The following is a 27,859-nucleotide window of genomic DNA, read 5'->3' as shown; positions in this document are numbered from 1 at the left end:
ATCATGAACCTCACCATGAGAGACTACCAATACCAACCTCTCCAGCATGGCGAGATCCGCCTCCTCCGCCTCGACCCCGTCACCAGTCCCGGCCAAGCCCTCTCCGGTTCCATCCTCCACCACCGCCTGACCAACCCCACCTACCGCCCAGGCACCGACGGCCAGCCCGCCTACCTGGAGCAGCCGCGGCGCTACGAGGCCATCTCATACCACTGGGGCGCCGACGCGAGCACGCCCCATCGGCTGTGCATCGTCGACGACGACCGCGGACCGTCCGTCATCCGCCTCACCGCCGCCCTGCGCGCCGTCCTCGACCGCCTCGCCCTGCCCGACCGCCACCGCGTCCTGTGGGCCGACGCCATCTGCATCAACCAGGTCACCAGCCGCGACAACGAGGAAAAGGGTGCTCAGATCAAGCTCATGCCCGACATCTACCGCGTCGCCGCCGCCCTCGACCTGCTCACCACCATTGCCGACCACTCCGAGTACCTCGACGACTCGCAGCAGCAGTATCCAGCCGCCCAGGACCCTGCGCTTGTCGAAAGCGAGACCGCCATTGCCCTCGCCCGCCGTCGCCGCGCTGAGCTTGCCCTGCCGCCCCCGACCGACGCCCGCTGGGCCGCCCTGCGAGCCTTTCTGCGCCGCCCCTGGTTCCGCCGCGTCTGGGTCATCCAAGAGTTCGTCTACGCAGCCGACGTCGCTGTCGTCTGCGGCGCCCACGACGTCGACTGGCGCAGGCTGTGCCTCGCCGCCAAGGCCTACTGCGACAACCGCAGCCTCATCTTTGCCGGCTTCAAGCCCGATCCGCTCAGCGGCACCCGGACGCGAGACGAGTTCCGCGAGGCCCACGAGGGTGCCCGCGCCCTTCATGTCATCGCCGACCTGCGCATGCGCGCCTGGGGCTACATGTCGACGCAGTACATGGTGCTTAGCCTCGACCACGACCACGGGCCGGCCTCGTCCCCCTCTGGCCTCTCGGTCCGCAAGAACTTTGACGCCATCAGGAGCTTCGAGGACCTGATGCGCGACAAGCTGCTCATGGACCGCGCATCCGGCGATACGTTTCCCTTTGGCCAGCCAGATCTACTCGAGCTGCTGCACCGCACCAGCAACTTCCTCGCCAGCCAGCCCGTCGACCGACTCTATGCGCTCCTCGGCCTGGCCGACGACACGGGCCACCTCGAGCCCATCTACTCGGACCGGCAGACCTTGCCCGTCGTCACCACCCGTTTCGCCGCGTCATTTATCCGAAAGGGGCGCCTTGCCGACGTCCTGGCCACCGCGGGCATCAGGTCGGAGACGCCCTCGGCCGGTGATCCGCCATCGTGGGTCCCCGACTGGACAAAGGTCGAATACGCGCAGGATCACGCCGTCGGCTTCAACCGCTTCTCCAGCATTCAAAAGGAACCCGCAGACCACTCCGACGCCCGCTCCGCAACGAGGGACGTGCCAGAAGGGAGGGACGCGCCAGAAGGCAGCAAACCCGTCGGCCAAGAGGCAGTCGAGTCCGAGGGTAGCGGGGCTCGCAGGAAGCTGTACAATGCGGCGCTGAATACCGAGCAGGCCTTTACTCTGGACGAGGCCCAAGGCACGCTGACCATTAGAGCCATAGCCGTGGACAAGGTCCTGTTGGTCCTGCCGGGCAGACTGCTCCTCGGCACACCAATGTACGCCGGCATGGCTCAGAGGTTGGGACAAGTTTACTCCACCGGCGAGCCCATTGAAGAGGCCGTTTGGAGGACGCTGATTGCGAACCGCACGTATCACGGCGAGAGACCTCCGCCCGACTTTGAGGTGCAGTATCAAAACCTCAAACGACACGAGATGGCGCTGTTGACGCGGGCCATTATCATTTTGGGCGTAGGCTGTCTTCTTGCGCTGCCTTTCGCGACGCTCGGAATCCGGTACATGCCCGTCATCGTTCAAGTTACCGTCGTAACCGGGTTGATGGCTACTCGCAAGGTCCCGGCTGTACCCGGCGTCGTCTTTCTCGTTCTCCTTCCAGTCTTCCGCTGGCTCTGGGTCATTGTCCTGGTACCGGTCTTGATGGGGCTGACATGGTACTGCGGGGCCAAGGCATACCCGCTGCAATTCCTCGAGGTCCTCAAGGGCATGGGCGTCACCACGGCCGTCACGACTGGCTCGATGCCGGCCGACTGCGCGGGCTACCTGACGAGCTTCAGCGTCATGGGGAACCGTCATGCCCTGTGCTTTACCGAGCATCGCCTCATGGGCTTACTGCCCCTCTTGACCAAGGTGGGCGACATTGTAGCCGTCTTCCACGGCTGCGACGTGCCGTTTGTAGTGCGGCCGACGGAGCGCCAAGGCTACTACCGTTTGGTCGGCGAGTGTTATGTGCACGGTGTTATGAACGGAGACTGCGTGGCCGGACAGCCGAGTGACATTGTCCTGTGCTAGGGTAAGCTCGCCAGGAATAGAACTTGTCAGGAGAGCCGGCATGGTATCCGGACCAGCCCGAGTAGCAAGGCGTCCGTGATGGGATCCGAGAAGGGCACTAGACGGTGATCCTGCATTCGCATGTCTATAGGAGAGCTTTTCGCTGCCACGTTCGCCTCTTGACTATGCAACCACGCCATGGGGCTAGATCGTGCATGCTGGCCTCTATCACACATACTCAAGGCTCTCTAACGGAGGCTGTGATTTATAGCAAGCCTTTCCCCAAGTCTGGGACGCGTTAGCTCTCTGCGTTTCTCGCGCGTCCAGTGCAATGCCTACCTCGATAGCCAAGCTTGCACGCGCCGACGTACAATGGCCGGTAGGGCAGTACATCGGCCGCCTCATCACAGACTCCCAGCTTCTTCGTGCGGATCCATGTTCAATCCGCGCCGTCCTTTGCCTCGGGGCTTCTGCTACGGCTGCGGCCTCGCCTCCCTCCCGCGCCAGCCCGGCCTCCTCGTCCTGCCTTGCCCGGCGGCGGCCTGACGAATGCAAAGTCCACCTGCACCGTCTGCTCGAGCAGCTTCGTGTCGTGGGCGCCGTCGATGGCGGCCCTGGCCTCTTCCAGGGTGGTGTATTCAATCAGCGCGTAGCCCTGCGGGACGATAGCAGTCAGCATCATCCGCGCCGCCCACGTCTCGGCGTGCTTCGGACCTTGACGTAGCCACTTCTGCGGTCGAGGTTCAGGTGCATGTTTTTGATCTCGCCGTATTCGCCGAATTTGTCGTGCAGCGCCTCCTCGTCGGCCTCCTCGTGGACGTTTGTCACGACGATGATCCAGCCTTCGATGGAGCGCACGGCCGTGGCTTTCGTGTGCGTCTGCATCTCGGACTCGTTGCGCGCCGGGGGCGACGCCGGCCGGTCGATGTCCATTTCTGCGTCCGCCATGGCTGCTCTGTGCGTGCGGGGCGCGTGCGAGTCGGAATGTGTAGAGGTCGAAGCAGTCGTGGGTGATCTGGGCCCGCTGTGAAAATAAGCGCCGTTGGGAGCTAGCCAAAGGAAAAGCTTACGGTCACGTGACATGTATGTTTGCCGACATGCATCGTCGATTGAAGCGAGCATCCTGGACAGGATGATGATGCCTGGCCAGTTTGCTTTCGTTTTACGGATGCAGAGGGCATCATCTTCTACTGTGCCGTTGCAACAGGCTGCTTAGCCACCAAGACCGTGGTCTGCACCATCATCCGTTACCACATAGACTCCAGATCACGCAGCAATTTCACGTGGCGACACAACAAGTATGGCCCGTGGATGACTCCTCGTATTGACGAACGACACCGGACGCCGTGTAAAGTCGTTGCGCTTCGTCGCACCTCGTCTCGCAGAGGGTGCTCAGCCTAGCGACCGACCCGACTGAACCCACATTCCGCCACGCGCGCGGATCTGCCCTATCCGTCTTCGTGGTCCATCCCCCTAAGCAATCCTGTCCATTGTTCTTTAAGTGCCGGGGTTGGGGTTCATCTGGTGGCGTCGTCAGCAATCTCCGTCCTGCGCAGTCAGTGTCGCGCGTCAAGCCGCTGCTCACCTTCCGCTTGCCGCCCGTCAGGGTGACGTTGACGAATCGTCGGGTGTATTTGAGGCGCTTGAGAGCGCGGCCCTTGGGGACCTTGGGCTTCTCCTGGGGCTCGACCTGTAGGGGAGGGGCGGATGGTTAGTCGTCGTCATCGGTCGGTGGGCGGGTCGGGGAGTCGTACTTTGGGAGTCTGAGACTTGACCTTGCCTGGGTGTCGGGTCAGTACTCGAGATTTCGACGCGAAATGCTGCGGGAGAGCGTGAGGACGTACCGGCACGGGCAAGAGATCCGTGAACTTTACCCATGATGATGGATTTGGATGTGATGAGGTGGATGGTGGAAACGGCGTGGAGCGCTGGGAATTTTGGGAATTTGGCGAGTGGTTGTGGGCGGGAGGCGCAGCTCACGTGAGGAGAAGGAAAGGGTGCCCTGCCGGATAAACATTGTAGCGATTGGCCGTTGGCCCCGTTTGAGTCGGTTCAAGGCTCCTTTGAGTCAGCTGCAGATTTCCTGGAGATTATCTAAGCAACTTACCTGCCTGGATTCATCAATCGTGGTCCATGTTTCTGTCGTTGCAAGAAGCTAGCTACTCAAGCCCTATGCAATCAAGACATTCACTGTGACTACCACCTGCTCTTCTCTTCCTGCAAACCTGGTCTCGTGCACTGGTCTACTGTACCTTGTTTCTGGTCCTCAGTTCGTTCACCCAAGCTTTACCGCTTGCCGGATGACGTTTCGGGCCTCGTGCAAGAAGCTTTTGAGACGCCGGGTTGGAAACAAAAGACATATCACCGAATACGCATGGAATACCAAGGCGTTTCCAGTCAGAGGCTAGCCCTGCCGATGATCCACGTCGCGCTTTGATGGCTATATTAAGAATACGAGTCTCCAGGCGCAGTGGTGGGATCCCATCCTTGCACCTCGCATCCTCCTGCCCAGGCTTTGTGATGATTCGGGCTTGTTTGTTTGGATGGTGCCAATTTTGTAACGACATCGCTGCACGTAGCCATGGTTATCACTGGCCGAAACGGACGAGAATATGCAACAGCGACTCCTCCAGCCGACCCAGAAAGCCGGCGTGTATTTCTGGCACGGCTTGACCTGGACGAGGATGAGGCGGAAGGACGCATTCCAGGGCGAATTCTGGACACGAGAGGCGAAGTCTGTTGAGTTGGCTTGACGTACTGGGCTCTCGTTGCCACGACAGGATGGCTGGGCCGCGTCACCAGACGAACGCCCATGAACGGATCACGTACTCGGGTGCGTATCATGTGAACTTTGACCAAAAAAAGGGCGATTCCGCATCAAGTCGAACCCACGGGCTACCCTACGGAGAAGCAGCTACGGTTCAAGTCTGCTGCCGTGATTAGCTTCCGGGGTTGGTGCAAGGCGTCAAACTCGCCGTGAGCTGTCATTGGGGAGTCGGTGTGGAGGTGCTGGCGGCTACGATGGCGTCTAAAGTTTTAGCCGACGTTGGAAGCTTCTGTCATTCGCAAATGTCCAGTAGCGACGGTAGATGGAACCTATAAGCCCGGGCAAATGGAGGCGATGGCGGGTGGATAACATTCCGAGGGGCAATGAACACTGTATTTGGGGGAGAGAGAGGATGGACCGGATGAAGCGGAAGGCAAAAATGCTATTTCCATACAAGTAGCAACGGAGACGCAGTGGCGGAGCGGATGGCGCGTGGATGAGTTCAATAAAGAGGAAGCAAGCGACTTGGTTATGCGGGAGTTCGCCACGGCTTCACCTGCGTACGGATTAACAAATCGGGGGCTGCGATGCGGCGGCTTGATTATTCAAGGTACGTACTGGGGAATAACAAGGGCATGGGAGAGACATGAGTAACAGCCCCCGTCGAGATTGCCGAGGACACGTGGACGAATGACGATTGTCACTGGGCCGTGCTCTGCTGTGCCGTCGACGAGGGGAGAAGGGCATTTGGGGCAAAGGAATAATACGGTACACCCTTGGCCGCCTGAAACGACGCACTTCGTATACGATATGCACTCACTGGCGGTTGGCTGCGAGACGGTAGGCGGGCGGTACGGGACAAATGGCGTAGCGGACCTACTCGTGCATCGAAAATGGGCCGATGGCCTGCATTGTGGTGGTGGCAAGAGCTGGACAGCCGTTGCAGGGCCAAAGTACGAGCCTTTGATGCGCACCCGTGGCTTTCCGCAAGCGATTGGAAACATGGTGATTAAGTTGCAAACCATGGAGAGGCTGTTCTGTTCCCAAAGGCAAACCGACGCCTTGCGATTGGCGGGAGGGATGGAATGGGTTCAGAAGCCCTGCCCCCTGCAAGCGCAAGGGCTGTGGGCACGGAGAACTACCTGCAGTACGTAGTAACTATCAACTATCACGATTCCTGCCCCTGTATCCGTGCGTACCTGTACCTCTGTACTACCTACCTGTACGTACTACCTACCTGCACCGGAGGCGCTATAACTGACTTCACTCCAAGCCTGAGAGACGCCCGGCCAAGCAGCCGGATACAGTAGGCATGCCGTCCCTCGGCACGCCATAGATACCTACCTTGGGTACACACACACGCACGCGCACACCAGACGGCACTTCTCTTCCTTTGAACCAGTTTCTTTCTCGTCGTGCCAGAAAAACCCGTGCCGCAGCCGGCCCCCCCCCTTCCCCCCCCTTGGCGGGGATTTGCGGCGCAGCGGAGTGGTTGACGAACGATCCCCCCCGCCTCCCCGCCCTGCAGGTTTCCCGGTGATGAAAGGTGGCGGGCAGCCTGGTCTGTACAGGCCCCTGATGTACAGACTTTGTTTTCTTTCTTTTCCTTTCATCATTTTCTCTTTCCTTGTTTCTTTTTCCTTGTTCGTTGTCGGTGGCCGGAAACGTCCGGATGACAGCCGGGCGGGCCCAAGGTGCCGCGTAGAGTAAAAGGCGAGGAGCCGGAAGAGGAAGAGGGCAAAGCGCTAAAGAGCCGGCCTAGGCCCAAGTACAGCACGGAATGCCTGCCGTGTGTTCGGAGGCTTTGCAAAATGCGGACGAGGCGGCAGTGTGGAGAAGCGGGAGTGGTGACTGACTGGCAAACGGTGGGAAGCCGTGTGGGAAGCCTTGTGTCAGGTCTCGCCAGTCGCACACTGGGAACCCCGGGCGAGCAGGATGCTTGTAGGTGAGTCGGGCGATTAACACATGCGCACCCGGCCAAGGCCCGTGTTTTTTTGGTTTAATTATTCTTTTAAATGCTGCCTTGGTCGAGGCACATGCCTGAAGCAGACTTGCCAATCTAGAGACACCACCCCTTTCTTTGTCGTCGTCGACGCTGTCTTGTCTCTCGGCGGCCACAAGCTGCAGGAACAAGACAGTGCCGTGACACCATTGACTCTTGTAGGCCTCGTAGGTGCCCGATTAGGTTTCGGGGTGCTGGGTACGGAGTACCGTTACATGCATCCAGGATGACGGGACGCCAGAAGGAAGATCATGGCCTAGCCTGTAGCGGCAGCCTCTTCATTATTACATGCTCCATGGCCCTGCTCCATGGCCGCGACCCTGCTCCTTTTTCTTCTTCCTCCTCCCTCCCCCCTGCCCTTCTCGTCTTTTTCCGCAGCCTCGTTTGCTTTCTCTCTTCCTCTCTTCCTCTCAACTCCCTCCAACCCAGTGCCCGTCACCCAGCGCCCGTCTCACCCAGCGCCCGTCTCACCCAGCGCTTCCATCCTCGTCCAAAAACAGGAAACAAGGAAAAGACAAATAAAAAACTGCCTGCCCGTTGTCGGTCGTCTCTTTGTCCTCGTCGAGAGCAATACCTCCCCCCCCCGCCGCTGCCACAGGCAGAACCCCTTGCTTTGTTCCCGCGAGCCAGCTTGACCGCTCCAGTTTGTTCGTCCCCAAAGTACACCTTTTATTTTTCACCGGCCCAGACAACCTCTTTTCTATCCTCTTGCTTTCTGCCCTTTTATTTATTAATGCACACGGGCTTGCGCTGCCCGACACCGGCCTCTGTACAACCCCCCCCTTCTCCCCAGCCATGGCCGACGTCGAGAAGCAATCCGGTCGCTCAAACAGCTTCCGCCGCATGCTGGAGCTCGAGAGGGCATACATGGTATGGAAGCTCCCGTTGCTGTCCAACTTTGCTCCTCTGTGGCTGCTCTGTGTGAGGTGGCGTCATGCCTTGCTCACCGGGCCGTTGTCTCCCCTCGCGTCCCTGGACTTCTTGCACTAACCCCGGCCTTGCTTGCTACACCGTTTTAGATTGAGCGACTCCAAGCCAGCAGACCCCCCCGTCAATCTACATCAGCTGCCCACAAGCCTGAGGGCGCCAGCCTCCAGACGCGCCGCGCCAAGACTCGCTCTCCAGAGACGGCCGACGCCCTCCGTCGCGCCTCGTCTCCCATCAAGCGAAGCTCGCCTCTTGTCGTCGACACCGACTCTGGTCCCCGCCACCAGAGGGCATCCGCGCCCGTCAACCTCGCCGAAAAGATGACCCCCCGGGTCGTCACCCGTCCCGTTTCCCCCAAGACCAAGGATGTCGATGAGCAGTCCATCTGCGTGTCGCCCAGCTGGGAAGCCCACGGCCGCCGCCGCAAGGAGAAGAAGATGGAGAAGCGCGAGAAGGAAGAGGCCGCAAAGACGGCTCAGGCAAAGGCCAAGAAGACCCGGCTTAGCAAGCAGCCCCCGCCAGCCAGCTCGACAGATCCCCTGAGGAGGGCAGAGGGCGCCGTGCCGGAGCCTCGTGGCCGCCGTGTCGACGCTGGCATCAAGAGTCCCGACAAGGAACGTGCGCCGCGCAAGTCCCGAAGCCGCTCGAGCTCCTTTGCCTCCCTCATCAGGTCGCCCTTGGGCTTCCGTCGGCAGTCTGTCGACCCACCCGTCGAGCCCGAGTTTGTCGGCGGCATCAAGCTTGAGCTGCAGAGGCACCTCGCCAACGACAGGGTCCTCGATCAGCAGGCAAAGGGAGATGAGTCCGCCACTCACCCTGCACTCCGCCATGACAAGGCCAACAATTCCATGACCGAGCCCCTCCGGTCGCCGCCCCCGCCGAATCGTCCTTCGGGCGAGCCCAAGGGTTCTGTCACGCGATCTTACCCGCCAATCACCCGACATGAGAAACACACGAGGAAACGGCCGCTAGTCTCGCCGACGGCACCCGCCGTGCCTGATCTTAGCAAGATTGGCCGGTGGCGCGCTCGTGTTGGTCTGAAGCCGTCAACTCAGCCGATCAGTCCGACGTCTGCGGCGCCAGAAACACAGTCCAGCGAGGTCGAGGATGCGGGGGAGCCTGAGAGACACCAGAATCACCAGCCTCGGACAAACGAGACGGTGGCGGAGTCTCAGGTCAACGAGGAAGCCGTCGAGAAGCCAGCACCGGGTGCGGATAGGTGGACCGCCGAAGAGCGTTCCATGGAGCAGGCTCACCACATTGCTTTTGCGGGCATCTCGCCCGCCCACGATGATTTCAGCGAGGCTACAGACGGTCAAGAATACGAGTACATCCGCCCCAACTCTCGAGGCAACGCTTCAACCGGATATCGAACCGCTCCGTCCACACCGCCCGACCCGCCTCGTCGCAGCCCTCGTCGCAGCTCGCTGCTGCACGCGGACGATGCCGTGCCTGTCCCCCCGCTTCCCGCCGAGGCTGCCGAACCGCTCCGCGCCTCTTCCAAAGCGGAAGCGTCGGCGCCAGGGCAGTCGGCTCGTAACATGGAGGCTAGGAAATCGACGATGCCCCCAGATGGTATCGCTCCTCAAGCTGCCGATAAACTTGACGCGTCCCGCGAGGCGGTCCGGCGCTCTCTGTCCCCGATGCTGCGGTTGGCCGAGGCCAAGGCACTGAAGTCGCCCACTTGGACGACTCGCACAAAGAGCCTACCCGTCAGCTCCCCGGACGAGTCGTGCTCGGACGAGTTCCACTCGCCTTCTCCACCGAGCACGCCGGCCACATCGCGATCCGTGTCTGACAAAGGGTTGCCCACACCGGGCCACGGCGCCAAGGGCTTCTCGTTTGACTCGACGGCGACCAAGGTGTCCCACGATGACGCTCGTCCTGCCGCGCGGATCAGTGAAACGGTGGATGGCAAGGGAAACCACGAGTTCAAAGACCAGGTTCTTGCGTCCTACCACGAGGCTACGGCGCCAAGTCCAAGCATTGAACGCCGCGGCGACCATGAAATGGGGGGGCTCGTGGCACACCGCACTTTTATCCCGGTGCCGAACCATCAGTCCATGGTTACCAAGGACAAGGGCGCGTCGCGTTTTCCGCGCCTATCGATGGTGCCTGGGAACCAGTCCTGGAGAGCACCGCAACTAAGGGCCATATCGCCACGACCCGAGGCGGCCAACTACCTCGAGGAGGCGCGCCGACTGCCCCCCGCCCCCTCGGCTCGGGGCCTGAAGACGCGACTGGGTCCTCCTGCGTCGTTTGCGCTGCCTGGGGACCTGCCATCTCCTGCTACTACACGCTCGGAAGGATCGCGACCGTCGGATGCCAGCCAACACGCGCAGTATACAACGACACCGGGCCTAACCTCCCGGGACCGCGACCCGATAGCCAAGATGTTTGTCGAGTGCTGTCGCTGCAAGTTCTACCATGACATGCCGAGCAACCTGTACGAGGCCATGGCGAGTCCCGAGTCGGCGCTGAGCGGCCGGGACACGATGGGGTACGCGGGGGCCATCTCGATGACGGTCAAGTGCCCGTGGTGCAAACACGAGATGAGCACCAGATGCTGCGCGGGCTTGGCGGCCATGGTATACGTGACGGAACGACTACACTGAGGTGGAGAATGGAATCATGTTACGCTGGCTTGGGAGACTCTAATGGCGGATGGATGACAGTCCTGCTCTCGCTACACGGCCTTTTGTGCCACACAGCGTGGGCTTTAATGCGCTGGGAAGGCTCATCGGCAGTGGTGAGGCGGCCACGATGATTGTGGTCCTGGCCCATGACCAACATGCGCCTCGGTTCTTGCTGAAGAGGCAAGGGAGTTTAGGACGGTGGAGTCGATTTGCTTGCTATTTAATCTTGCTGGGTATGAATGCTCCGCTGTACCTAGTCATGACGCTGCTGAATCCGCGACTGGAAAGGCTTGCGCAGCCCAAAGCATGGGGGCAGTCTCTTTTCTACACATTAATGCGTGTCCTATTCTCGTTGGTGAGCAGACGATGAAGATGAAGATGCTGCTGCTGATAGCTAGGGGCTTATGGGTTTGCTGCGATTGTCCTCTAATCGCTGCTGCAGCTCGGACAGCCTGGTGGCGAGCTTGTGGTTCTCCTCGAGTGTCCTTTCTCTGCGCTCCTCGAGGTGCTGCTTCTCGCGGATGGCCCGATCGAGCTCTCGGCGGAGGATCTCAATTCGAGCAAGCAGCTGCGACCTGTCAAGTAGGCTGTCGTCATCCTCGTCCTCGTCGGGGGCGAAGAGAGCTCGGGGCAGAGGTGGAGAGGAAGATGCATACGCGGGATGGGCCGTGCTGGATGCGGACGCCTTATCGTCGGCTGGGTAGGAGGGAGAGCCCTGGCGCGCGTCGTCGGAACAGATGATGGGGTCGACGATAGTCGAGGGGACGAATGGTGCGAGGCCGACAGACCGCGCGGCTTCGGCGAGCATGTCTTGGTAAGGGGTCTGGGAGGCGTATGGCGAGACCCGCGGGACGTCGGGTAGCTCTTGGGACGGGGATCGCGAGGCTCGGGGACTGGAGTTGGCTGGGCGAGGGTCGGATTCGTCGTCGGCGTCGGCGTCGGCGTCGTCGTCGAGCTCCATGGTCTGAGGATAGTGCAGCTTTGGAGGCCGGGGGGTGTCGGATCGCTGTGGCGATGTGGGAGCCATGGTTCCACAGGACGAGGGCTTTGCGGACTGGGGTAAAGAAGGAAGAGATTGGCCTTGGGCCGAGCTTGAATTAGCGGAGAGAGATTTGCTTTGCGGCTCTGCGTGGCGCGCGGGTTTCTGTCGAGATGCTGTGTTGGGGGGCGTTGTCTGCAGTCCTTGACGACTGCGGACCAGAATGTGACGAGAAACGCATGTGGGAGCGGGAGAAGAACAGCAGGCGGACGGGATCAGAGTTGGAAGAAGAAGAAGAAGAAGAAGAGGGAAGCGCGCACACGCACACGCACACGCACGCGTCGCAAAGCATTGCCGTGAACAGGGGCGTCGCGGGAAGGAACATTGAGGCGCGCCGTTCGTTGTCCATGGCGACGACGGGAGACAAGAGGGTGAGCATTGGGTGTTTGGAAGAGAGGGAAAGGGCAACGAATTGCGCAGGCAATGCGGACTGGAGTCTTTCTGGAAGCGCTCTTGTTTGCAGCTGGAGAATGCCAGGGCGCGTGCATTGGGGAGGAGAGCAAGGTGAGGAGAGTAAGGTGAAGAGAGCAAGGTGAGGAGAGCAAGGTGAGGAGAGCAAGGTGAGGAGAGCAAGGTGAGGCTCAAGCAAGTGGTGGAAGGGAGCTGAGGGTTGAGCCGGGTGGCTTGGTTGGCTGTGTAACCGGCACCCGGGCAGAGGATGAGTCGAACCCGTCTTTTCGAGTTGATCCAGGGTTCAGTTTGCCGTTCAAATGCATGTCCGTTTTTATGTAAGTCAGTCGACGTCGACAGCGGCGTCTTGACCAAGCAGGCGGCGGCCTTTGACGGCCGAGCCGAGCCGTTTTCCGACGTCGGCGAAAGAGAGAGATACCTATGTCGTTTCTAAAAGTCAGCTGTTTCCGACATGGCTTTGAGATGCAACTCAACTGCCGAACCGATGCTGCAGAATCGAAAAAAGCCGCGCCGTCTCCCCCGCGTTTCGGCATGGGCATCGTGGCCCGCAGCCGACGCCCCGGTTTTATTTTCCTTTTGGGGACCGCTGCATTCTTCAAGAGAGGGGGCGTGGTTCTAGAAGCCGCGTGGACCACGGGCGACTCTCCATGCGCATCCCCATCGGCGTCCTCGGAACCGACAGACTCGACAACAGCGGAGAGGCGGGTGGGCCGGCCATGGCGAACAAGAAAAACACGGGCTGCAGCACCTGCACGCGGCGCCGCATCAGGTGCGACCTGGCGCAGCCCGCGTGCAAGAAGTGCAACAAGAGGGGGCTCGAGTGCCCGGGCTACGGGCCGCGGCTGCGCTGGGCGGGGGGCGTCGCCGTGCGCGGGAGGCTCAAGGGCCGCAACGTGCCGATTCCGGGGCACGACACGGGCGGGGCAGGAGGAGGAGGAGAGGCCGCCGGGGCCGAGGCCGAAACTAAGCCGGGGCCGGGGCCGAGGCCGGAGGACGGTGGCCGGGCGGAGCGGCCTGCGGCCGAGGCCGCCGTCGCCGCCGACGACGACGCCGACGGCGGCCGCAGCCTCGGCCGCAGCCCCGACCTGACGCTGCGCAAGTCGGCGCGGGCCTTTATCGAATACTACGACCGCAACATTGCCGGCCTCATGGTCTGGTTCGACACCGAGGACAACGACTACCGGCGGCGCGTGCTCCCGCTGGCGGCCAACACGCCGGGCCTGCGGCTCGCCGTCGCCGCCATCTCGGCGCACCACGGCGGCATGACGTTTGGCCAGGCCGTGCCGCGCTTCTCCGAGGAGGCGCGCGACGCCTGCCTGGGCCTGATCCAGCGCCGCGTGCGCGACATGACGGGCCGCCTGATGACGGGCGGGTCGGCGGCGCTGACGGGCGAGGCCGACATTGCCGATGCCGAGTGGATGCTGGCCGCCATCCTCATCATATCCACGTACGAGATGGCCAATGCCCAGGCGGCGGCGGCCGAGAGCCATCGCATGGCGGCGCGGACCATTGTCAACGTCTTTGGCCATCACGACGCCTGCGCCGCGCGCGTCTTCGACTTTCTGCGCAACCAAATGTCCATCCTCGACATTCTCTGCTCCACCACCTCCTTCGACCTGGCCGACGTCGAGCGCGCCGTCCTGCCGCCTCGGAGCATGGCCGACGGCCTGTTTACCCAGTTCCTCGAGGCCCTGCACCACGTCACCCTCGTCTCGCGCCGCCCGGGCTCCTCGGCACCCCCCGACGACAGCGACGACGACGACGACGACGACGACAGCGACGCCAACTGGCGCAGCGCCACGGCCATCCGCTCACGCTTCGAGCAGGCCACGCGCGCCACCATGCTCGCCGCGGGCCGTCTGCAGGTGCCGGCGACGGCCGTGGGGCGCGATTTCGTGCGCCTCGTCAACATCTACCACGACGCCGCCGTGCTCTACGCGTACCGGTGCCTGGGCCACGTGGCCGCCGAGCACAACGACCGGCGGGCGGCGCTGGCGCGGCTGTTTGCGCAGCTGGCGGCGCTCGAGGACGCGACGCTGTGCGCCCAGAACCTGCCCTGGCCGGCCTTTGTCGCGGGCACCGAGTGCTACGGCGACGCGGGCCGGCAGGCAGCCATTGCGGCCCTGCTGGACCTGATGACGCGCGCCACGGGCTTCCGCCACTTTCTCGACATCCTGCGCTTCCTGCGCATGTTCTGGGCGGGCCCGTTGCCTGACTGGCGGCCGTTGGCGAGGGACTTGCAGCAGAGGGGGTTTCGCATCTTGGCCGTCTAGAGGGGGCGGATGGAAACATGGAAGAGTTGTTTTGGGGAGCAAGGCATGCAAGTTGAAAGGGGGCAATATGGTGGTGCTGGAGACGACTGGGTCTGGACAGAGAGACGCTGCCAGAGCACACAAGACGAAATCATGGGCGTTTGATGGCGAGGATCATGTAGAAGAGTGGATTGGAGAGACGACACGATGATGAATTCTGGACCAGCATGAGTATGGAGTTGTTTACCAGCACTGGACTTGGTCGAACAGCAGGCTCTTATGCTTCTGCCAGGTCTCGATCTGAGGCGTCCGGTGAAGCTCGCTGCCCCCGATCGATAGACGTCAATGAATAGAGGCTGAGGCTCATGAGTTCCCGATTAGCCTGATGTGGTAATTGCACGCGGATCAGATGGATGAGCCAAGAAGAGGCCCTGGAGGATGTGCGATTGTGCGGGTGAACAAAGAAGAGTCCCCAGGGTCCTATCACGTGACCTCCACTGCTTAGATCTGACACGATTCAACAGCACCGTTTCCACGACGCCTCTTTCGCCCACACAATCGAAACAAAGCTAGCTCGAGGCTAGTCGGAAGTCGTTTCTTTTTCTATTCCTCCCACACCTCGAGTCAGGGATCCGAAGTATGCCACCAGAAAGCCATTACTGACATCGTTCCTACCCGTCACTGATGACGGTGGACCCATTGCAAACATGCTTGAGCCGCTTCTGGTCCTCTCACATAGCAACCAAAAGAGGTTAACTGGCATTTTGGCCGAGTGGTCTAAGGCGCCGTGTTCAGGTGGATGAAGAGGGTGGGTCGCATCACTCTCTCCACTTCACTCGCGGTCTAGTAATAGGCGAGGGTTCGAATCCCTCAGATGTCATTTTTTTTAATTCCCTTAGATCTATATTTTTCTTTTACTTAATTTAATTAGGTTACTATCACGACCTAACAAAGGTCCTAGTAGGCTATAGACTAATATATAGCTATTAAAGGTTAGGCTTATATACTAATAGGCGCGCTCTTTATTCTTAAAAGTTTAGATAATACTATCGCTATATCTAGAAGTACTAAATATAGTAGTTAACTAGGACCCCTTTTAAACGTCCTATACGCTTAAATTATCCTCCCTATATCTAATCTATATTAAGTAAGGCTATAGTAATAAATATATAGTACCTTAGCGTAAGCGTAATTAATATATATAAATATATATATAATAGGTCGGCCCTATAAGGGCTAAAGTAGTAGTTATACTACTATTCGTTACTATAGGGCAGCTATTTAATTAGACTACTACGTTATAACGGTAGTAGAGGGTAAAAGAAGATAAATTAACTAAGCTACCTAGCTAGTTAATTAACTATGCCTATTAATAGTCGGTTATATAAGTTTAGCTAGGGCGTATAGTATAGCCTAGCCTATAATAATATATAAGCTATTACTATATATAGCTAGTAATACTATAGTTAAGTACTAAAAGTTCTAGCTAACCTTACTTATATAGAAAATTACTACCTTAAGGCACCCTTTTTAATAGCGTATTATAATATTAATAGAAGGTTAATTATAAAGCTAAAAAATAGACTATATATAATAGTAAGAGGAGATTCTTAGTATTATAGCTAGTACTTAGTATACTAGCTATAAGTAGTAATAAGGGCTTAAAGTACTAAGGTATTAATTCTATAAGATAATTAAGGATATTATCTTTAAGCTCTTCTTATACCTTAACTACTATATAAGAGAGCTTTTACTTAGAGGTATAGTTCTATAAAAGGCTTAAGAGCTTAAGGTAACTCTCTATAATAATCTTTTTAAGTAGCTTCTATATTTTTTTTATAAGGTTAAGGTTAAGTAAGTGTAGTAGCTAGTTAATTAACTCTACCTTATTTTTCTATACCTACTATCTAAGCTATACTTATATAATACCTACTATATAAGTTAAGGCGTTATCTTAAATAAATATATAACTAAGATCTATAATTATAAGTAGGCTTTCTTATAGTATTTTAAGTATATAGCGTATAGTAACGCCGCTATACTTTAAGTTAAGGTCCTTAAGTATTAGTATAAGAGAAGTCCGCCGATTAAAGGAGAAGCTACTTTAAAATATCTAGGAGTATTAAGTAGGCTTTCCCTTACTTAGATATTCTCTAAAGTTAATCTATCTCCCTATTTATCTTATAAAGAGAAATATAAGAAGTATATATAAAATACCTAAAAGTAAAATTAAAAGTAAGGGATTAAATATATTACGAAGTATAGCTTAATTTATATTCTTAGAGATATCTTATAGTAAGAGGGACCTAGGAAGCTAAAAATACCTAGTATAAAAAACGGAAGAAGGAGCTAAAAAGAGGTATAGAAAAGAGGGTAGGGGTATAAGGGGAAGTAAAAGTAGTAATAGCTTCCTATAAAGGTAGTATAAGATAAGATAGATATACTAGTAATAGCTAGAAAAGAGGAGAAAAACTAGTAAAAAGCTTAGTAATTAAGAGGATATTAGTAGCTTCTTTAAGTAGGATCTTCTTTATTAGTCGAGATATTAAATAGGTATAAAGAGGGGCGTTAAATAAAAGAAAGAAGGATAATAAAGGTAATATAATAATTACTCCCTTACTATAATTATTACCTTAGTAAGAATTAAATATCTTTGCCTTACTTATCTAACCCCTTACTTTTAATATTACCTTTATATATTTTATATATATTTCTTTTATCTCTCTTTAGGAAAGTTATAAGCCTAGGAGGAATAGAATTCTTATACCTTCCGGCTACTATAAAAGGCACCTTTCTTATATTCCTCGTAGCTTCCTTTTAACCTTCTTATTAGAAAAGCCGATTTTTAACTAACTTTTCTACCCCTTCTTTTATAACGATATTAAAAAATAACTCTACCGCCTCTATAGTCTATAAGACGATTCTTATAAAGCCCTAAGATTAGGATAAGTAGGTAAAGGAGCTACGGGCTTATATAGATAAAACTATCTATAATTTAGTCTTTTTTAATAAGTAGGACCCTCTTAAGCCCCCTCTTTATCTTAGGGTAACGGAATTTATAGAGGGAGCTTCCCTCTTCTCTAAGCTAACCTCTATATAATAAAGAGCTTTTTCTACTACCTTAGGTAATTATAAGAGTTACTATAAGGAATACCTCTATAAGATAAAGATACTAACTATTATATATATAGTAATAATAGAATATATTAGTACTATAAAGCTAATCTCTTTTTAAGAGAAAGAGACTCTTAAGTAATAGCTTTTAAAGCTTAAGACCTTAATAGCTCCCTTAAGGGGCTATATAACTAACCGTATTAAAAAGACCTATATAGTATACTTAGGAGCCTTTTTTACTAGGAACCTACTAGCTTCTTCGTAGTTAGCTAAGTAAGAAGAGATCCTTAAGGAGGCTAACTAATACTTCTTAATAAAAGCTCTTTCCGGCTAATAGCTATAGGATATATCTCTACTAATAAAGCCTATTAATAATAGTTACTTAACTATCTTTTAAGAAGCTAGCTAGGAACTAAATAAAGAAGCTACTAAAGTATAATAATAAGTAGTCTTATTCCTATATAGCTAGCACTCGACCTAGATAGCTCGACCTACTACCGTTATAGCTACTATAGCCCTTCTTACTATAGCCCTTACTACTATTACTATAGCTGCCCCTTTAGCTCCTCCTCCCTTAAGAGCCTAGACCCTATCTTTAACGGCTGCCCTTATCCCGGCCCTAGCTTTACCTACTACTCTAAGCCCGGCCCCGTTAGTCCGTCTAGCCTAACCAGTCCCTTAATAGACCTTTTAGTCCGTTGGTCGAAAAATTAAGGAACTAGTCGAAATCGAGCCTTTTTATTAAAACTAGTAATAAGGGGTAAAAAGGGGGGGTTTTTAAGTAGATCTTCTAGACTAAGATAAGGATTCCTTAAAGAAATAAAAGACTAAACGAAACGGCTACTTAGCCTATAAATCCCTAGGCTATTAGTTATTATAATACTAGTAGGTCTTTTAAGAAAACCGACCTAAAGGATTTAACCTTTTAAAGAGGTTATAAAAATAATATAATAGTCTCTTAAGGAGGACCCCTCGTTATAGAAGAAGATAGATAAGATTTAGGTTACTAAGAAATAATAACTAACGATACCGCTACCTTTATTCGAGCTATAAATTTAAGGAAAAATTATTAGTATAGTAAATCTAGCCTTTATCTTCCTTATAGATTAATAAGACTACTTATTAGGACCCTCTAACTATCCCTTATAAAAATTAGCGATCCTTAACTCTAGTACTTCCCTTAATATCTATAATACCCTTTTATAATTCCGGTCCTTTAAGAAAGTATAAAGAGAATACCTTATTACTAGGGAATTAACTATTTAAATAAAGGGGTATTCTCGCGAAGAGAGATATAAGAAGTATATAAAAATACACGAAGGTGAAATTAAAAGTAAGGGGTCGGATAGGCAGGGCAGAGAGATTTGATTCTTATAGGAGCAGCAATTGCGGCAGGGGAGTAATTATTATATTGCCTTTATTGTCCTTCTTTCCTCTATCTAACGCCCCTCTTTATACCTATCTAGCATCTTAATTAACAAAGAAGATCCTGCTTAAAGAAGCTACTAATGTCCTTTCGACTACCGAGCTTTTTGCCGGTTTTTTCCCCTCCTTTCTAGCCGTTGCCGGCATATCCGTCTTATCTCTCGCTACCTCTATAGGAAGCTATCGCTACTTTTGCTTCCCCTCTTGCCCCTACTCTCCTCTCTATACCTCCTTTTAGCTCCTTCCTTAAAACCTGTTTTTTAGCTTCCTAGGTCCCTCGTGCCAAGGGATATCTCCGAGAACTACGAAATCAGGCTACGCTTCGCGACACACCCCCTTAGCTATAGCCTGCCCCTTAAGGGCATAGCTAATACGGCTTCGGGCTAGTAAGCGTATAGAGGAGGTTCTTAGCTCTGCACTTCTCCCTTTACTCGAGGAAAGCAGGGGCCCTTTCGGGTCCCTAGGCTCTTTTAGACCTACTTAAGGAATAGGGGCCTAAAGAGGGGAAAGTCCTATAAGAAAGGGGGCCTTCTTAGAAGGGAAAAACCTAATTAAATAGGGGGCCCTTTAAAGGGAAAAACCTCTTCCTTTTCTTCGGCTATAGACGTTACCTTCTTATACGGGCTATTAGCTCCTCTCGTAGACTCTTAAGGCAGGCCTCTAAGGATAGCTTCTCTCGAACGTCTTCTAGCTTAATTTACTATAAAAAGACAGCTAGCTTCTACTTTAGTAGGGGCTTCGTAAGACCGTCGGCTTTTATTAATACCGTTAGAACCTAACGGACGGAAATAAGTCCCCTTTAGACCTCTTAGCGTAACTAATGCTAGTAGATATCGATATACCGTAGCCGGGTCGATAACTTACTATTTTCTATAAGAATTCGTATAGTCTATATATTATCGCATTCTATAGTTAATAGGGTCGGAATTTATAGTTATAACGATATTAGTAGCCGGCTAAGGAAAATCGCTTCTTTTAACGCTTTTAAAAGAGCTAGTAGCTCTACCTCTATACTAGAAGTCGTAACGGTAGCCTACTTCGAAGCTCTCTAAGTAATAGTTCCTCTAAAAAGGGATATAATATACCCTTATAAGCTCTTTCTATCTAAGGAATTATCTATAAAGGACGAATCGCTTAAATAAAGGAAGATTTCGGTAGCTTATTTCCTTCCTTGCCCTCCTAGGCGTAGACTATATAATCTCGTTAAATAGAGATAAAGGATAGCTCTATCTACTACTTCTTAATGCCTAGGGCTAGGATTCTAGTTATACCTAGCTAGCTAGGAGACCGTAAAAGAGATATCCGGTCTAGTAGAAATAGCTAAAAAAAGCAGGGAGCCTACCTTCTATTAATATTAGTGTTTCTCTTACTCCCTAGCTTAAAAGGACGGATTAGGTAAAAGCTCTTTATCTAATATAAGCGTAGAGGGAAGCTTCTTATCGAGGGAATTAGGGAGGAATTTATAAGCGACCTTATCGATATAGGTATCCTAGGTAAGCTAGATAGTCCGTTAGGACCTATTCCGAAAGATTTATATCCCTAGGAACTACTTTAGCTCCCTTAGCTTAGTTATCTTATACCTTTATTATAGGCCTCGTATAGCCTCCCTAGTAGCAGCTTCTTCCTCTTTCGGGTAGGCCTAGATAATATCGTCGACGTAGAAGAAGACCGTAAGTTTACCCTTCTATATTATACACGGTTCCTAAGGGACTTTCGTAAAGCCTAGGGCTTTAAAGGAACCTATTAAATACTATTGCTAAAGAAGGGGTAATCTTCGTAGTCCGTATAGAGCTTTCCTAAGCTATAGAACCTTTCCTAGTTATTAGAAACTAGGAGGAAGTCGTATATAGATAACTTCTTCTTCCTTAAGTAGGCAGTTAATAAAGGCGTTAACTATATCTATCTATTCGAGCTCGAGGTCGAATTCTACTACTATAGCTATAAGGGTCTAAAAAGACATCCCTACTAAGGTGGTTGCCCTAGTAGGTAGATCCCCTTTTTCCTATTAATTCCTATAGATAACTAGCCGGGCTTTATACTTTTAAAGGAAGCTATATTTATTAGTCTTATAGATAAAGACCTACTTATAGCTAAGGACCTATTTTCCTCTTGCCTTTTCCTTAAGGACCTCTTCGAAAGACCCTATCTCCTCGTATAAGGCTAGGTGGTCTTTCTAGGCCTAGAAAAACTAGTCTCTAAAAGAGTGTTTTTCTAGCTGCTTTTAGTTTGCTAGTAGGTCCGGGAGGTCTCTTTTATATACCTTCCTTGCTAATAACTATAGCTTAAAGAGCCGGCCTACTATAAACGCTCTATAGGAACCGTCTTCTATTAGCGTTAGGTAGAAGTCGGAAAAACAATCGAAATAGGGGAAAGGTTAGTCTTCTTTAGTATCTATATCGGGCCCTATACCTTCCTTTACTTCTCGAAGCAGGGATAAAAAGGCAGCCGGGTAATCCTTTAAGAGAGGTGCCTTTCCTACCCCCTTAGGGGTCGAGATAGGAAGACTAATAAAGAAAGCTATTTCTAGATCTTCTTCTTATTCCGTTAGAGGAGGCATAGGGAGGTAGGCGTATTCTAGCTCTACTACTTTCTTATAGTCTCCTTCTTCGTCTAGATTATCTAATCTAGTAGCTTCCTCTTCTTCTTCTTCGAAGTCGGCGTTATCTTCGACTACTTCGACGTCGGTTTTATCTTCCGTTTCTTTATCTAGGACCTCTTCTTAAGACTGTTAGGAAGGGGGGATTTAAATCTTCTAAATTAGCTAACGTTAAGAGAGTAAGAGGGGCTATTAATCCCTCTTTCCGTCGAAGAAGCTAGATTCGTCGAAAATTATATCCCTAGTCGAAATAACCTTCCGTAGAAGAGGAATCTAGATCTAGAAGATATTCGTAGAATTATACTTAACGAGGTAACTAATAAAGGCTCTAGGATTAAGCTTTCTTTTCTTCTTCCTTTTTAGCTATACATCGGTAGTTATAGCGTATGCCTTATAGCTATAGGCATAAAGGTAGGCTAGCGAGGCCCTCTTCTTCGTAAAGAGCTTAAGGGGGGATTTCTAGTTTATTCCTTAGGTCTTAAAAAGGGTCTCTAGGTCCTTATAGTTCCTTAGTCCCTAGGGTCCCTTAGGGTCAGTTCTAAAGGTAATAGGCGGTCTTAACGACTTCCTCTAAAGGTCGTATAGAAGCTTTATAGTAAGTCTTATCATGCAGGCCTTTCTATTATAGCACCTTAATCTTTCTGCCCCTCCGTTCTAAGCCTAGGTATTCGGTGCTAACGGGAGGGGTAAAATGCCCCTTTTTCGAAGCTAATTTAAGATATCCTTCGTAAATAGCTCTCCGTTAGACTATATCTTCTTTACCTTATAGCTAAAGTAGGATTTTATCTAGTTAACGAAGTCCTAGAGGGCAAACTAGTTATACTTACTTAGGTAGGTCCGTAAGAAATAGGGGAAAACTATCCCTAAAAAGGCGTCTATAAAAAACATTACCTTAACGAAGCTTTCTTAATCCCTAGAGACGTCGGTCTAGTCGACCTAAATTTCCTTATACGGCTAGTCCGGCCGTATTAGGGTCCGTTTAGAAATTCGTCTCCTAGTCTTCCCTTAGCTATAGTATTCGCATTCGACGGTCTTTAGGCCCCTTATTCGTACGCCCTATTATTAGCCTAGCTTATATAAAGCTAGGGGGCCTAGGTAACTAAGTCGTGCGTGCTAAAAAAGACCGTCTTCTTAGGCTGCCGGAAGAGGGTCCTTTAAACCTACCCTCTTAGTAGGGAAAGCTAACTTCTTAAGAGATTCCTTCCTAAGGATAGGTCGGAATTCGAGAATAAATTAACCGAATTTCTCCTCGATAAGCTTAATAGTCTAATTCTTCTAGACTAGCCTCGTAGGCTTAGACGTCGTATCCTAGAAGATTCCTTCCTCTCGAAGAAAGCGGAAGGAAATTAGGCTCGTTAAAAATTAAGGGCAAAAAGCTACCCTTTTTCGTTAAAGAATTCGTATAGATCCCGTTAGGTAATTTCATCGTAAAATTCACCCTTCCGTACCCTTCTATCTATACGGTTAATTCCCTAGTAATAAGGTATTCCCTCTATACCTTCTTAAAGGACCGGAATTATAAGAGTATATTGTAAATATTAAGGGAAGTACTAGAGTTAAGGATAGCTGATTTTCGTAGGGGATAGTTAGAGGGCTCTAACGGTTAGTCTTAGCCTTATTAATCCGTAGGGAAGATAAAGGCCGGATTTACTATACTAACGATTTTTCCTTAAATTTATAGCTCGAATAAGGGCAGCAGCGTTAGTTGCTATTTCTTAGCAACCTAAATCTCGTCTATCTTCTTCTATAACGAGGGGTCCTCCTTAAGAGACTATTATACTATTTCTTATAGCCTCTTTAAAGGGTTAACTCCTTTAGGTCGGTTTTCCTCGAAGACCTACTAGTAGTCTTCTAGCCGATAAGGCTTTTTATATACTTAGTAGGTAGGTCGATTCCTCCTTATATATTATTTCTTCGAGGAATCCTTATCCCGATCTAGAAGGTCTGCTTAAAAACCCCCCCTTTTTACCCCTTATTACTAATTTTAACGAAGAGGTTCGATTTCGACTAGTTCCCTAATTTTTCGACTAACGGACTAAAAGGTCTATTAGGGGACTAGTCGGGCCGGTCTAACTAACGGGGCCGGGGCCGGGCCCGGAGCAAGATACGAAGCCGGGCCTAGGACCGGGGCAGCCGTTAAAGACGGTGTTAAGGCTCTCGAGGGAGGTAGAGCTAGAGGGGCAACAGCCGCAGCAGCAGCAGCGGGAACCGCAGTAATAGGGGCTGCAGCAGCTGCAGGGGCAGTAGGTCGAGCCGTCTAGGTCGAGTGCTAGCTACGAAGGAATAAGACTGCTTACTATTATACTCTAGTAGCCTCTTTATCTAGTTCCCGGCTAGCTTCTTAAAAGATAGTCGAGTAACCGTTACTAATAAGCTTTATTAGCAGAGATATATCCCGTAGCTACTAGCCGGAAAGAGCTTCTATAAGGAAGTATTAGTTAGCTTCCTCGAGGATTTCTTCCTACTTAGCTAGCTACGAAGAAGCTAGTAGGTTCCTAGTAGAAAAGGCTCCTAGGTATACCGTATAGGTCTTCCTAATACGGTTAGTTATATAGCCCCTCGAGGGAGCTATTAAGGTCTCGAGCTTTAAAAGCTACTGCCTAGGAGTCTCTTCCTCTCGAAGAGTAATTAGCTTTACGGCACTAACGGATTCCGTTATCGCCGTGCGTATAGTAGTTAGTAGCCTCGTCTCGTAAAGGTATTCCTTTCGGTAACTCTCGTAGTCGCCTAAGGTAGTAGAAAAAGCTCTCTGCTATATAGAGGTTAGCTCGGAGAAGAGGGATGCTCCCTCTATAAATTCCGTTGCTCTAAGACAAAGAGGGGGCTTAAGAGGGTCCTGCTTATTAAAGAAGACTAAATTATAGATAGTTCTATCTATACGAGCCCGTAGCTCCTTTACCTACTTATCCTAATCTTAGGACTTTATAAGAATCGTCCTATAGACCGTAGGGACGGTAGAGGAGTCGGTTTTCGTTATTATTATAGAAGAGGGGGGGTAGAAAAGTTAGGTAAAAATTAGCTTTTCTAATAAGAGGGGTAAAAGGAAGCTACGAGGGATATAAGAAAGGTGCCTTTTATAGCAGCTAGAAGGTATAGGAATTCTATTCCTCCCGGGCTTATAACTCTCGCGAAGAGAGATATAAGAAGTATATAAAAATGCACGAAGGTAAAATTAGAAGTAAGGGGTTAGATAGGCAGGGCAGAGAGATTTAATTCTTATAGGAGTAGTAATTGCGGTAGGGGAGTAATTATTATATTACCTTTATTATCCTTCTTTCCTTTATCTAACGCCCCTCTTTATACCTATCTAGTATCTTAATTAATAAAGAAGATCCTGCTTAAAGAAGCTACTAATATCCTTTCGACTACCGAGCTTTTTACCGGTTTTTCCCCTCCTTTCTAGCCGTTGCCGGTATATCCGTCTTATCTCTCGCTACCTCTATAGGAAGCTATCGCTACTTCTACTTTACCTCTTACCCTTACTCTCCTCTCTATACCTCCTTTTAGCTCCTTCCTTAAAACCTGTTTTTTAGCTTCCTAGGTCCCTTATGCTAAGGGATATCTCCGAGAACTACGAAATTAGGCTATGCTTCGCGATAGGTATAGGAGGGTAAATTTTATAATAAAATTACTTAATAGGTCTATATAAATTCTTTAACGAAAAAAGGTAGCTTTTTACCCTCGATTTTTAACGAGCTTAATTTCCTTTTACCTTCTTTAAAAGGAAGGAATCTTTTAAGATATAACGTCTAAGCCTATAAGGCTAGTTTAAACGAATTAAACGATTAAGCTTATTATTAAAAGGTATAAGTAATAAGCGTAGAATTAAGTAATTTATAATATAAGCGGAAAGAGCGGTCGACGGAGTATAGGGTAGGTTTTCGTCTAGAATTTATAAAAAGTATATAAGGGGCTAAATAATATATTAAAAGAATAGCGTTATAAAAGATACTTATAAACTTACTTATTTTATCTACTCTTTCTAAGGAAACCCTTTATCTTTTATAGACTATTACTCGCTTACTAATAGACTAATTAGTTAGCTTTCTAGTATATTCTATAGTACTTAAAAAGCTTTATCTATAGTATATCTTCTAGACTTAATAGGTAGTTTAATTATAGTATAATAGTTAACGTAAGTCTATAGGTTCTAGTATAAGTAGTAGATTTAACTAGAATGTTCTATACCCTACCTATTCTTATATCGCGGATATCTTTAAAACCGGTAAGCTAAAATAAGTAATAGGGTATCCGTTCTACTTATAATTAACTTATATATTTTATATATATTCTTATAAATTAAGATAGGCTTATCTTAACCCGCGTTTCGTAAAGGAAGCTATAGATATCTAGTAAAGGCCTTTTATCTTTAAGGGTTATTCCCTTAGACTATATTATAGAGCGTCTATTTACTAGCTTATTTTATAAAGCCTCCCTATACTTATTATTTCTTTATAATAGTAAAATAGAAATATAAGGGTATATTCTTATATATACCTAGGAAGTCTATTAGCTATAATACTAAAGTCGGTTTAAATCTAGCTAAGGGCATAGTTAACTTTTAGTTAAACTAGTAAACTACGCTAACCTACTTATTAATTAGCTAATTAGCGCTTTTAAAAGCGCTTATAAATATATTAGTAGTCTAGCCCTACTATAAGTAAGCTAGCCTAGACCTTATCTACTTAAACCTAGTAATAAATTTATTAGGACTTCCTCTAAACCTTAGTCTAGGCCCCCTAACTAGGAAAATAAAAACCTAGGGCTAATACTAGTAACTTAATAAGTATAATATAAAGCTAGTATAATAACCTAACTACCGGCCTAGCTAAAGGCTAGTACTAATAAAAAATAGCCTACTAAGCCTTATAGTAGAAAAATAAAGTAAAGCCTAGGAAGATATTATTATAAGATAAAGTTAAGGATAATTATATAATTAACTATTAACTAAAAACGCTCGTATAACTAATTAACGCTATATACCCTATATATATAAAGGAGTTACTTTCTAAGGTTACTTTATAGTAGGGCTAATATAATTCCGACTAACTAATATAATACTTATAATAGCTAGTATAAGATTCTTATATATTATAACCGCGACTTAGTATAAGGGCGGACTAGCTATAAAAGAAGGGAGGGTTTTCCTTTAAGTACTTTAGTTTCTCTTTCTTATTTAACGCTTAAGTTCTAAATACCTTTTAATAAGTTACTAGTATAATCTTAATAATAATAATATATTTTATATTTACTTTATATATCTATCTTTATAAAAGTTATAAGCTTAAGGGGATAGAATTCTTATACTTTTTAGCTATTATAAAAAGTACCTTTCTTATATCCTTTATAGCTCCCTTTTACCCCCTTTATTAAAAAAGCTAAGTTTTAACTAACTTTTCTACCTCCTTTTATAATAATATTAAAAATTAACTCTACCGCCCTTATAGTTTATAAGATAATTCTTATAAAGCCCTAAGATTAAAATAAGTAAGTAAAGGAGCTATAAGCTTAAGTAAATAAAACTATTTATAATTTAGTCCCCTTTTATAAGTAGGACCCTCTTAAGCCCCCTCTTTATCTTAAGGTAATAGAATTTATAAAGGGAGCTACCTTCTTTTTAAAGCTAATAATAATATAGTAAAAAGCCTTTTCTACTACCTTAGGTAATTTAATAAGGGTATCTATACCTTAAGGAATATATATAGCCCGCGTAGTAAAGTCTTTAGTAAGGTCCTTAATAGGATCCTTAGTAGGATCCTTAATAAAGTCTTTAACTAATCCTTTCTTTAATTAAATAATCCCTTAGCTCTTTTTTATTTAAGTAAAAAGAAAGGAAAATTTAGTCTATAAAAGAGGTCTCTTTTCCCCTTTAGCTAGTAAATAGTATCTTCTTTTATAATAATCCTCTTTATAATTATCTTCTTTATCTTCTTTTATAAATATACTTTTTTAGCTTTCTTTACCTTTACCTTTCTTTACTTAGTACTTTCTCTTTTTCTTTATTTCTCTTAAACCCCCTTATCTTTTAATATCTAGTTAGCTATATCTAGCTACTACTATTACTATTAGTATAGGTATTTTAATAAGGATAAGAGTATATACTTAAAGTATATATAGTATATAGCTAAGGATTAATAAAGTAATTAACCGCGTAATTATTTAATTATCGGTCTTATATATAGCTTTAAAGGTCTTAGGTTATTATTATTATTATTATTAAGATTATACTAAGGACCTAGCTAGAAGTATCTAGAGCTTTAATATTAAATAGGAAGGAAAAACTAAAGTACTTA

The 27,859-nt window shown here is 49.4% G+C and overlaps 6 protein-coding genes and 1 non-coding gene across 7 annotated transcripts; 4 read left to right on the top strand and 3 right to left on the bottom strand.

Moving 5' to 3' along the window:
• Positions 1-3: 3 nt before the first annotated feature.
• Positions 4-2,418, top strand: HRG_09684 (heterokaryon incompatibility protein (HET) domain-containing protein; the record flags this gene model as incomplete). The annotated part of the gene is made up of 2 exons (XM_044868155.1): positions 4-677; positions 738-2,418. 2 exons carry the CDS (start codon positions 4-6, stop codon positions 2,416-2,418), a joined length of 2,355 nt encoding a protein of 784 aa, XP_044716736.1.
• Positions 2,419-2,836: 418 nt separating this feature from the next.
• On the bottom strand, positions 2,837-3,345 carry HRG_09683 (RNA recognition motif domain-containing protein; the record flags this gene model as incomplete). The annotated part of the gene is made up of 2 exons (XM_044868154.1): positions 2,837-3,052; positions 3,112-3,345. The coding sequence occupies 2 exons, from the start codon at positions 3,343-3,345 to the stop codon at positions 2,837-2,839; spliced, it is 450 nt and encodes a 149-aa protein (XP_044716735.1).
• A 549-nt stretch (positions 3,346-3,894) lies between these two features.
• HRG_09682 (ribosomal protein s30 domain-containing protein) lies at positions 3,895-4,275 on the bottom strand (the record flags this gene model as incomplete). Its single annotated transcript, XM_044868153.1, has 4 exons — positions 3,895-3,918; positions 3,983-4,087; positions 4,152-4,177; positions 4,242-4,275. The coding sequence occupies 4 exons, from the start codon at positions 4,273-4,275 to the stop codon at positions 3,895-3,897; spliced, it is 189 nt and encodes a 62-aa protein (XP_044716734.1).
• A 3,686-nt stretch (positions 4,276-7,961) lies between these two features.
• Positions 7,962-10,708, top strand: HRG_09681 (uncharacterized protein; the record flags this gene model as incomplete). Its single annotated transcript, XM_044868152.1, has 2 exons — positions 7,962-8,087; positions 8,186-10,708. 2 exons carry the CDS (start codon positions 7,962-7,964, stop codon positions 10,706-10,708), a joined length of 2,649 nt encoding a protein of 882 aa, XP_044716733.1.
• Positions 10,709-11,123: 415 nt separating this feature from the next.
• Positions 11,124-11,756, bottom strand: HRG_09680 (uncharacterized protein; the record flags this gene model as incomplete). Its single annotated transcript, XM_044868151.1, has 1 exon — positions 11,124-11,756. One exon carries the CDS (start codon positions 11,754-11,756, stop codon positions 11,124-11,126), a length of 633 nt encoding a protein of 210 aa, XP_044716732.1.
• Positions 11,757-12,826: 1,070 nt separating this feature from the next.
• On the top strand, positions 12,827-14,452 carry HRG_09679 (fungal specific transcription factor domain-containing protein; the record flags this gene model as incomplete). Its single annotated transcript, XM_044868150.1, has 1 exon — positions 12,827-14,452. The coding sequence occupies one exon, from the start codon at positions 12,827-12,829 to the stop codon at positions 14,450-14,452; it is 1,626 nt and encodes a 541-aa protein (XP_044716731.1).
• Positions 14,453-15,189: 737 nt separating this feature from the next.
• On the top strand, positions 15,190-15,311 carry HRG_12129. The gene has a single exon. It is a non-coding gene; the product is annotated as a tRNA-Leu (tRNA).
• The last annotated feature ends 12,548 nt before the right edge of the window (positions 15,312-27,859 follow it).

The sequence above is a fragment of the Hirsutella rhossiliensis genome (assembly GCF_020360975.1).
Source record: "Hirsutella rhossiliensis strain HR02 chromosome Unknown scaffold00013, whole genome shotgun sequence".
Lineage (NCBI taxonomy): Eukaryota > Fungi > Ascomycota > Sordariomycetes > Hypocreales > Ophiocordycipitaceae > Hirsutella > Hirsutella rhossiliensis.
The sequence above is the reverse complement of the archived record's forward strand: the minus strand, read 5'-3'. Positions and strand labels throughout refer to the sequence as shown.